This window comes from Thalassophryne amazonica, chromosome 16 (genome assembly GCF_902500255.1).
Source record: "Thalassophryne amazonica chromosome 16, fThaAma1.1, whole genome shotgun sequence".
In the NCBI taxonomy this organism is placed as follows: Eukaryota; Metazoa; Chordata; class Actinopteri; order Batrachoidiformes; family Batrachoididae; genus Thalassophryne; species Thalassophryne amazonica.
The window spans coordinates 29823329-29835374 of NC_047118.1; the positions used below are offsets into that span (position 1 = coordinate 29823329).

General features: G+C 40.3%; 1 protein-coding gene across 1 annotated transcript in view; it reads left to right on the plus strand.

Annotated features, from left to right (window-relative positions):
• Window positions 1-12046, plus strand: part of rbfox3a (RNA binding fox-1 homolog 3a) — a 1755711-nt gene that overhangs the window by 1714908 nt on the left and 28757 nt on the right. Inside the window, exon 15 of the mRNA XM_034190050.1 lies at window positions 539-597. Coding sequence (XP_034045941.1) covers window positions 539-597 — 59 coding nt within the window. The remainder of the gene's footprint in view (window positions 1-538; window positions 598-12046) is intronic.

Below are 12046 nucleotides of genomic sequence, written 5' to 3' on the forward strand. Positions count from 1 at the left end.
GAGAACAGCTTCATTTTTCAAGGAGACTAATAGCAGCACTCCACAATGAGCTCTTTAATTCCTTCCCCACTCTGGAAAATGAATACAACAACCCTGCCTAACAATCTGCCTTCTTACTTCATTTATGAGCTGAGGGGGTCGTACACAGAAAAAAAAGCTCTTCAGTAATGTAGCTGCAGCAGAGGTCCTCAATCCAAAATTTGCAGAGTTTACTGTGTTAAGCTGTGGCTGGGATGGGCCTCTTGTTAGCCAATGATGAGCTTACTCCAATATCCATTTCTCTCACATCATTTAATGTCCCTGTTGCCACTGCCTCCTTCAAACACACCATATATCAAATAGCACCCTCTGGTGTCTGAAAGGCAGCCTGCAGTTGTGGAATGTGTGCAGACAGTCAAAATATTGTGCAGTGACATTTAGCAATTAAAGCAAATTGAGGCTGTAAATCTGCGTTGCTGTTTGCTTGTGTCTCTGAAATCTAACCTTTCTCTGCACAGGTTGTGCTTAATCATTGATTAACACAGTGATATTTTTACAGGGAGGCTATGCAGCATACAGATTTGCCCAGCCTACCACCACCGCTGCTTACAGTGACAGGTGAGACTTTGCTCATCCAGTTTTCATCTTGTTAAATACAGACTGAAACTAATGTTAATATTCTCTTACATCTTTTATATAGAATACAGTGATTATGGTGCCTCTAAGAAGGCCTTCCCACTTGGCCTTGTACAATCCCAATTCCAATGAAGTTGGGACATTGTGTGAAATGTAAATAAAAACAGAATGCAATGATTTGCAAATCCTCTTCAACCTATATTCAATTGAATACACCACAAAGACAAGATATTTAATGTTCAAACTGATAAACTTTTGTTTTTGTGCAAATATTTGCTCATTTTGAAATGGAGGCCTGCAACACGTTTCAAAAAAGTTGGGACAAAAGACTGGGAAAGCTGATGAATGTTCAAAAAACACCTGTTTGGAAACAGGTGAGTGTCATGATTGGGTATAATGGAGCATCCCCGAAAGGTTCAGCCGTTCACAAGCAAAGATGGGGCGAGAATCACCACTTTGTGAACAACTGCATGAAAAAAAAATAATCCAACAGTTTAACAACAATGTTTCTCAACATTCAATTGCAAGGAATTTAGGGATTCCATCATCTACAGTCCATAATATAATCAGAAGATTCAGAGAATCTGGAGAACTTTCTACACGTAAGCAGCAAGGCTGAAAACCAACATTGAATGCCCGTGACCTTAGATCCCTCAGGCAGCACTGCATTAGAAACCGACATCATTGTGTAAAGGATCTTTCCGCATGGGCTCAGGAACACTTCAGAAAACCATTGTCAGTTAACACAGTTCGTCAGTACATCTACAAGTGCAAGTTAAAACTCTACCATGCAAAGTGAAAGCCAGACATCAACAACATCCAGAAACGCTGCTGCCTTCTCTGGGCCCGAGCTCATTTGAAATGGACAGACACAAAGTGGTAAAATGTGCTGTGGTCTGATGAGTCCACATTTCAAATTGTTTTTGGAAATCATGGATGTTGTGTCCTCCGGACAAAAGAGGAAAAAGACCATCCAGATTGTTACCAGCACAAAGTTCAAAAGCCAGCATCTGTGATGGTATGGGGGTGTGTAAGTTGCCCATGGCATGGGCAACTTACACATCTGTGATGGCACCATCAATGCTGAAAGGTACATCCAGGTTTGGAGCAACACATGCTGCCATCCAAGCAACGTCTTTTTCAGGGACATCCCTGCTTATTTCAGCAAGACAATGCCAAGCCACATTCTGCACGTATTACAACAGCATGGCTTCGTAGTAAAAGAGTGTGGGTACTAGACTGGCCTGCCTACAGTCCAGACATGTCGAACATTGAAAATATGTGTCGCATTATGGAGCGCAAAATACGACAACGGAGACCCCGGACTGTTGAACAACTGAAGTTGTACATCAAGCAAGAATGGGAAAGAATTCCACCTACAAAGCTTCAACAATTAGTGTCCTCAGTTCCCAAACGCTTACTGAGTGTTGTTAGAAGGAAAGGTGATGTAACACAGTGGTATGTTTAGATACCACTGTCCCAGCTTTTTTGAAACGTGTTGCAGGCATCCATTTCAAAATGAGCAAATATTTGTACAAAAACATTAAAGTTTATCAGTTTGAACATTAAATGTCTTTGTGGTGTATTCAACTGAATATAGGTTGAAGAGGATTTGCAAATCATTCTATTCTGTTTTTATTTACATTTTACACCATGTCCCAACTTCATTGGAATTGGGGTTGCACAATGCTTTCATTATTTCATTACATCAAATCAAAACTCAAACTCATTCATTCATTCAAAATTAAATCAGACATATCAGATTTCTTCATCCAAATGATGCTTGAATCTCAATGGCATTTATCTTCATTTGACACAATAGATAGGCTCCAGCCCCCTGCGACCCTTAATTGGACTAAGCGGTAGAAGATGGATGGATGGATGGATGGATGGATGGATGGATGGATGGATGGATGGATGGATGGATGGATGGATGTCTGTTCAATTAAAAACAATAAAAGTCTGTTGTATACATAATCACTACAGACACAGCCAATAGGTGCCTTGGTGATGTTCAGCCAGTCTCTTTTATATGTGCTCTAGCCAAATTTACTGCAACATGCCACTTTTCTAGTGTTTGTCTTGTTGACCTGATGGTTAGCCCCACAAAACAGGCACCAGCTGACCAAACAACCAACCCACCAACCACTCAAACCTAGCATTTAAATGGTAAATTTTAGGTATTTTAACTATTTTGTAAATAATATGGTCAAGAGAAACTATCAAAAGTCTGGTAAATCAAAGAGATTTGATCTCAAGAAGAGCGTTTAGACCTGTACAAATTTATAGTAGCCCCACCCCACCACCCATCTCCTTTTGTCCTTTGGGGTTGATAGTTTCTCTTTGTCTCTCTCTGTAGACATAGACCTCAAATGTTGCACTTAAAATCCACAGAAGTCATTTGCTCTTGTATTACCACAAGACCCCTTTGGGTTTTACTTTCCACATTTTCTACTTCTTTCTTCAGCTGTTGGTATTTCATGACCCTGATGCTCTTTCTTTCTGGTCTTTATCTCTTGGAATTGTTTCATTTACCACAACTGACTTCTTCTGCTCCTTGTCAACCCCCACTATGTCTGGTTAGTTGGATAGTACCTGTTTTTGTTTTTAAGTCCCAGAGTACCGTAGTGTTCCCCATTTGAACTTTGGTGCTTCGAGTCTGTGTTTGTGTCTCTGTGCACTATCACAGAAACTTTTTTTTTTTGGCTCTGTCCATTTGAATGTCTCAGATGATTCTTTGTGCTAACTGTATGTATTTGGTGCTTAGGACCTGTTCTTGTGCTGCCATGATGACAGCCTCTTTTCTGTCCTTCAACACAGCCTTTTTGAGCCATAAGTAGATTATTTGATGCTGGCCACTCCCACTGTCTGCTCGTGATACCCACAGAAGGGTATGGTCTTCCATGAAATCTACTTTTCTTTCCCACCATCCTCTCTCTTCTGCTGTCTGAAGAATTCACATAGTGGTTTGTCCCCGAGGGCAGCTTCTTCATATCTTTGATTGTCTTTTGCATTTACTAGCCCCCAGCATTTTGCTGATCATGGAGTCTCCGGGTGCTGGACTTTGAGGGCAACCACAGTGCTCTGTTAATAGACTCAGTAATTTCAATTTTCAACTGTGTTAATGCCACAAGACTTCTCTTTTTAAGGTGAAATAACTTTAGTTAATGAGCTGTCTATGGAAAAATCAGGCGGCTGCCTATGTAGGTGTCCACATGGCCCGACTCAGATTTTGATCACATTTTCACCAAGTACCCTTCAAATAGATTGATGGGGCATGGTAAAGTTTGTTTTTCCATCAGGCAAATCTTTACATGACTTTTGGTCAATTGAAAATTTGATGTCAACACAGCCTGAAATCTCATTACATTAAATATACAGTATATAGTAAAGAAAATGCCCAAATTTGAGGCAGTGCTGCCTGTCTTGAAGCAAGTGGCTTGAAAAACTGGCTATGCATTGTCTGTCTGGTGGAATCTTTCCATATATGTCAGTTATTCAACTTTTTGAAATTCATATGTTGCCTGCCCAGGGTCAAATTCTGGAGGAGTAGGGAAATTGAAAAATGCTCATAAAATAAGTAATATTTGAAATATCTCAGCAAATGAGGTATCGTTTGGTATGTTTTTCATGTTGGAAGTTCATTTATGGGGTCGTTTGTATAATTCAAGGTCAAGGTCATTGAGAAATTTCAAGGTTTATATGTAAATGTTGTGGGATGCTATAGACCTCCATCTACCACCTCAAATGCACTTCAATCACTAAAGGATTTTTTTATTTAAGCTTGATTCAAATGAAATCAAAATCAAATCAAATCAATTTTATTTATATAACGCCAAATCACAACAAACAGTTGCCCCAAGGCACCTTATATTGTAAGGCAAGGCCATACAATAATTACGGAAAAACCCCAACGGTCAAAATGACCCCCTGTGAGCATGCACTTGGCAACAGTGGGAAGGAAAAACTCCCTTTTAACAGGAAGAAACCTCCAGCAGAACCAGGCTCAGGGAGGGGCAGTCTTCTGCTGGGACTGGTTGGGGCTGAGGGAGAGAACCAGGAAAAAGACATGCTGTGGAGGGGAGCAGAGATCAATCACTAATGATTAAATGCTGAGTGGTGCATACAGAGCAAAAAGAGAAAGAAACACTCAGTGCATCATGGGAACCCCCCAGCAGTCTAAGTCTACAGCAGCATAACTAAGGGATGGTTCAGGGTCACCTGATCCAGCCATAACTATAACCTTTAGCAAAAAGGAACGTTTTAAGCCTAATCTTAAAAGTAGAGAGGGTGTCTGTCTCCCTGATCTGAATTGGGAGCTGGTTCCACAGGAGAGGAGCCTGAAAGCTGAAGGCTCTGCCTCCCATTCTATTCTTACAAACCCTAGGAACTACAAGTAAGCCTGCAGTCTGAGAGCGAAGCGCTCTATTGGGGTGATATGGTGCTATGAGGTCCCTAAGATAAGATGGGACCTGATTATTCAAAACCTTATAAGTAAGAAGAAGAATTTTAAATTCTATTCTAGAATTAACAGGAAGCCAATGAAGAGAGGCCAATATGGGTGAGATATGCTCTCTCCTTCTAGTCCCTGTCAGCACTCTACCTGCAGCATTTTGAATTAACTGAAGGCTTTTCAGGGAACTTTTAGGACAACCTGATAATAATGAATTACAATAGTCCCGCCTAGAGGAAATAAATGCATGAATTAGTTTTTCAGCATCACTCTGAGACAAGACCTTTCTAATTTTAGAGATATTGCGCAAATGCAAAAAAGCAGTCCTACATATTTGTTTAATATGCGCATTGAATGACATATCCTGATCAAAAATGACTCCAAGATTTCTCACAGTATTACTAGAGGTCAGGGTAATGCCATCCAGAGTAAGGATCTGGTTAGACACCATGTTTCTAAGATTTGTGGGGCCAAGTACAATAACTTCAGTTTTATCTGAGTTTAAAAGCAGCAAAATTAGAGGTCATCCATGTCTTTATGTCTGTAAGACGATCCTGCAGTTTAGCTAATTGGTGTGTGTCCTCTGGCTTCATGGATAGATAAAGCTGGGTATCATCTGCGTAACAATGAAAATTTAAGCAATGCAGTCTAATAATACTGCCTAAGGTAAACATGTATAAAGTGAATAAAATTGGTCCTAGCACAGAACCTTGTGGAACTCCATAATTAACCTTCGTCTGTGAAGAAGATTCCCCATTTACATGAACAAATTGTAATCTATTAGATAAATATGATTCAAACCACCGCAGCGCAGTGCCTTCAATACCTATGGCATGCTCTAATCTCTGTAATAAAATTTTATGGTCAACAGTATCAAAAGCAGCACTGAGGTCTAACAGAACAAGCACAGAGATGAGTCCACTGTCTGAGGCCATAAGAAGATCATTTGTAACCTTCACTAATGCTGTTTCTGTACTATGATGAATTCTAAAACCTGACTGAAACTCTTCAAATAGACCATTCCTCTGCAGATGATCAGTTAGCTGTTTTACAACTACCCTTTCAAGAATTTTTGAGAGAAAAGGAAGGTTGGAGATTGGCCTATAATTAGCTAAGATAGCTGGGTCAAGTGATGGCTTTTTAAGTAATGGTTTAATTACTGCCACCTTAAAAGCCTGTGGTACATAGCCAACTAATAAAGATAGATTGATCATATTTAAGATCGAAGCATGAATTAATGGTAGGGCTTCCTTGAGCAGCCTGGTAGGAATGGGGTCTAATAGACATGTTGATGGTTTGGAGGAAGTAACTAATGAAAATAACTCAGACAGAACAATCGGAGAGAAAGAGTCTAACCAAATACCGGCATCACTGAAAGCAGCCAAAGATAACGATACGTCTTTGGGATGGTTATGATTAATTTTTTCTCTAATAGTTAAAATTTTATTAGCAAAGAAAGTCATGAAGTCATTACTAGTTAAAGTTAAAGGAATACTCGGCTCAATAGAGCTCTGACTCTTTGTCAGCCTGGCTACAGTGCTGAAAAGAAACCTGGGGTTGTTCTAAATTAGTGAGACACCATTTCCTATCCAACTTACGGGTTATCTGCTTTAAGCTGCGAGTTTGTGAGTTATACCACGGAGTCAGGCACTTCTGATTTAAAGCTCTCTTTTTCAGAGGAGCTACAGCAACCAAAAGTTGTCTTCAATGAGGATGTAAAACTATTGACGAGATACTCTATCTCACTTACAGAGTTTAGGTAGCTACTCTGCACTGTGTTGGTATATGGCATTAGAGAACATAGAGAAGGAATCATATCCTTAAACCTAGTTACAGCGCTTTCTGAAAGACTTCTAGTGTAATGAAACTTATTCCCCACTGCTGGGTAGTCCATCAGAGTAAATGTAAATGTTATTAAGAAATGATCAGACAGAAGGGGGTTTTCAGGGAATACTGTTAAGTCTTCAATTTCCATACCATAAGTCAGAACAAGATCTAAGATATGATTAAAGTGGTGGGTGGACTCATTTACATTTTGAGCAAAGCCAATTGAGTCTAATAATAGATTAAATGCAGTGTTGAGGCTGTCATTCTCAGCATCTGTGTGGATGTTAAAATCGCCCACTATAATTATCTTATCTGAGCTAAGCACTAAGTCAGACAAAAGGTCTGAAAATTCACAGAGAAACTCACAGTAACGACCAGGTGGACGATAGATAATAACAAATAAAACTGTTTTTTGGGACTTCCAATTTGGATGGACAAGACTAAGAGTCAAGCTTTCAAATGAATTAAAGCTCTGTCTGGGTTTTTGATTAATTAATAAGCTGGAATGGAAGATTGCTGCTAATCCTCCGCCTCGGCCCGTGCTACGAGCATTCTGGCAGTTAGTGTGACTTGGGGGTGTTGACTCATTTAAACTAACATATTCATCCTGCTGTAACCAGGTTTCTGTAAGGCAGAATAAATCAATATGTTGATCAATTATTATATCATTTACTAACAGGGACTTAGAAGAGAGAGACCTAATGTTTAATAGACCACATTTAACTGTTTTAGTCTGTGGTGCAGTTGAAGGTGCTATATTATTTTTTTATTTTTGAATTTTTATGCTTAAATAGATTTTTGCTAGTTATTGGTGGACTGGGAGCAGGCACCGTCTCTACGGGGATGGGGTAATGAGGGGATGGCAGGGGGAGAGAAGCTGCAGAGAGGTGTGTAAGACTACAACTCAGCTTCCTGGTCCCAACCCTGGATAGTCACGGTTTGGAGGATTTAAGAAAATTGGCCAGATTTCTAGAAATGAGAGCTGCTCCATCCAAAGTGGGATGGATGCCGTCTCTCCTAACAAGACCAGGTTTTCCCCAGAAGCTTTGCCAATTATCTATGAAGCCCACCTCATTTTTTGGACACCACTCAGACAGACAGCAATTCAAGGAGAACATGCGGCTAAACATGTCACTCCCGGTCCGATTGGGGAGGGGCCCAGAGAAAACTACAGAGTCCGACATTGTTTTTGCAAAGTTACACACCGATTCAATGTTAATTTTAGTGACCTCTGATTGGCGTAACCGGGTGTCATTACTGCCGATGTGAATTACAATCTTACCAAATTTACGCTTAACCTTAGCCAGCAGTTTCAAATTTCCTTCAATGTCGCCTGCTCTGGCCCCCGGAAGACAATTGACTATGGTTGCTGGTGTCGCTAACTTCACATTTCTCAAAACAGAGTCGCCAATAACCAGAGTTTAATCCTCAGTGGGTGTGTCGCCGAGTGGGGAAAAACGGTTAGAAATGTGAACGGGTTGGCGGTGTACATGGGGCTTCTGTTTAGGGCTACGCTTTCTCCTCACAGTCACCCAGTCGGCCTGCTTTCCCGGCTGCTCGGGATCTGCTGGAAGGGAACTAACGGCGGCTAAGCTACCTTGGTCCACACCGACTACAGGGGCCTGGCTAGCTGTAGAATTTTCCACGGTGCGGAGCCGAGTCTCCAATTCGCCCAGCCTGGCCTCCAAAGCTACGAATAAGCTACACTTATTACAAGTACCATTACTGCTAAAGGAGGCCGAGGAATAACTAAACATTTCACACCCAGAGCAGAAACGTGCGGGAGAGACAGGAGAAGCCGCATGCTAAACCGGCTAAGAGCTAGTAGCTGCGCTAAGCTAGCGGATTCCTAAAAACACACAAAGTGAATAATGTGTAAATAATTTAGAGGTGATTCAGCAGAGGGAGTGCTTTAGTTAAGGCACGTGAAGATTACACTGTGAAACAAATCGTTATCTAGTTAACTAGATCAATCTAACTGCACAGATTAAACAACTAACAGATACAGCAAAACACCGCTGTGCTCCGGAACAGGAAGTGATACAATACCGCAGTGAGATCCAACCACCAGTAGAGGCCTGATATGATAGTAATTGGAGACTTAAACTGGGACTGGCTTAGTCTTAATTCTGATGATTTCAAAACTGTATGTGATCAGTTAAATTTAACACATTACTTGTATCCCCTACTCGTCCAAATAATAAGTGTCCTTTAAAGTCAACATTGATTAATTTGATTTTAACAAATGCCCCACATAAATACTGTTCAACTGGAGTTTTTTGCAATGATCTCAGTGACCACTGTATTGTGGCCACTGTTAGAAATACAAAAATGGATAAAAGGAAACCACGAATCATTATACAAGTAGAAAGAGATTTAAAACATTTTAATGAACAAGCATTTTACCATTACCTTTCTAAGTGCCAGTGGAACAGAAATGGTAAAAGGACTGCATTTATATAGCACTTTTCCATCTGCATCAGACACTCAAAGCGCTTTACAATTATGCCTCACATTCACTCCGATGTCAGGGTGCTGCCATACAAGGCGCTTACTACACACCAGGAGTAATAGGGGATTAAAAGCCTTGCCCAAGGGCCCTTAGTGATTTTTCCAGTCAGGTGGGGATTTGAACCCATGATCTTCTGGACTCAAGCCCAACAACACCTTAACCACTAGACCATCACCTCCCCTATGAAATGACCTCATTCCAGATGTTGAAACAGCTTGGTCATTTTTCTATGAGTGTTTCATGGCTATTGTTAATAAGCATGCCCCTTTTAAGAAATTTAGAATTAAAGGTAGAGATAATCGTTGGTTTACACCAGATTTGGCAAATGATTTACATGAAAGGAACATAGCCTGGGTAAAAGCAAGACAAACTGGTTTAAAATGCGATTGGGATATTTTCAGAAAGTTAAGAATTAAAAGTTCCTCCCGAATTAAAAATGCCAAGTCCGAATTTTACTTGTCAACTACTACTGACAGTCTCAGTGACCCTAAAAGGTTTTGGAAAACCATAAAATCTCTTACTGTTGAAAATAACTCACAGGTTTTGCCAAATTACATTGTCCATAACTCATCAAATATTTATGACAAAGTTGAAATTTTAAATTGTTTCAACCAACATTTTATTTTTTTTTTCTACACCTATAAACTGGAGCAATCCTGTGACTGCACATAAGCAATCCTCTGATGCATCAACATTTACTTTCCAGCCTTTTACTTTGTGTCAGGTCTATGAAGCACTAAAATAATTAGATGCATGTAAATCACAAGGACCTGACTTAATTGATCCCTACTTTCTAAAAATTGCAGCTGATTTAATTGCAAAACCTTTGACTGATATTTTTAACTTAAGGTTGAGCACTATGCAAATTCCCCAAATTTGGAAATCGGCTTTTGTCACACCATTATTCAAAGGTGGTGACCCAACAATCTCAAAATGTAAAACTTTGCATCGTATCAATAATTTTGGAATCCTTAATAAATGAACAGCTGAAAGAATTTTTGTATTCCAACAACATTTTATGCAAATTCCAGTCAGGTTTTAGGAAAGGTCATAGTACCATAACAGCAACATTGAAGGTGATCAATGATATCTCGACAGCTCTTGACAATAAGCAACATTGTGCAGCGCTTTTTATTGATTTGTCAAAAGCTTTTGATTCTGTAAATTATATTTTACTCAAAGAGAGATTGATCAATATTGGACTGTCTAAAAAGGCAGCTGGATGGATCTGTAATTACCTCACTGACAGGTCCCAATGTGTTAAATTAGATAATATTTGTTCAAATGTTCTTTCATTAACCTAGGTGTGCCCCAAGGCTCTGTTTTGGGGCCACTCCTATTTACTATTTATGTGAACAATGTTGGCCAGGATCTTGTGGGCACTAATTGCCATTTTTACGCTGATGATATGGCTATCTATAGTTTTGCAAAAACTCTTAGTGCTAGTGTTTTTATATTACAAAATGCTTTTAATATATACTCAACAAAAATATAAACGCAACACTTTTGGTTTTGCTCCCATTTTGTATGAGATGAACTCAAAGATCTAAAACTTTTTCCACATACACAATATCACCATTTCCCTCAAATATTGTCCACAAACCAGTCGAAATCTGTGATAGTGAGCACTTCTCCTTTGCTGAGATAATCCATCCCACCTCACAGGTGTGCCATATCAAGATGCTGATTAGACACCATGATTAGTGCACAGGTGTGCCTTAGACTGTCCACAATAAAAGGCCACTCTGAAAGGTGCAGTTTTGTTTCATTGGGGGGGGATACCAGTCAGTATCTGGTGTGACCACCATTTGCCTCATGCAGTGCAACACATCTCCTTCGCATCATCTGTGAAGAGAACACCTCTCCAACGTGCCAAACGCCAGCGAATGTGAGCATTTGCACACTCAAGTCGGTTACGACGACAAACTGGAGTCAGGTCGAGACACCGATGAGGACGACGAGCATGCAGATGAGCTTCCCTGAGATGGTTTCTGACAGTTTGTGCAGAAATTCTTTGGTTATGCAAACCGATTGTTTCAGCAGCTGTCCGAGTGGCTGGTCTCAGACGATCTTGGAGGTGAACATGCTGGATGTGGAGGTCCTGGGCTGGTGTGGTTACACGTGGTCTGCGGTTGTGAGGCTGGTTGGATGTACTGCCAAATTCTCTGAAACGACTTTGGAGACGGCTTATCGTAGAGAAATGAACATTCAATACACGAGCAACAGCTCTGGTTGACATTCCTGCTGTCAGCATGCCAACTGCACGCTCCCTCAAATCTTGCGACATCTGTGGCATTGTGCTGTGTGATAAAACTGCACCTTTCAGAGTGGCCTTTTATTGTGGGCAGTCTAAGGCACACCTGTGCACTAATCATGGTGTCTAATCAGCATCTTGGTATGGCACACCTGTGAGGTGGGATGGATTATCTCAGCAAAGGAGAAGTGCTCACTATCACAGATTTAGACTGGTTTGTGAACAATATTTGAGGGAAATGGTGATATTGTGTATGTGGAAAAAGTTTTAGATCTTTGAGTTCATCTCATACAAAATGGGAGCAAAACCAAAAGTGTTGCGTTTATATTTTTGTTGAGTGTAGTTCAAAACATGTTTCTACAACTGGATCTTTCTTTAAATGCAA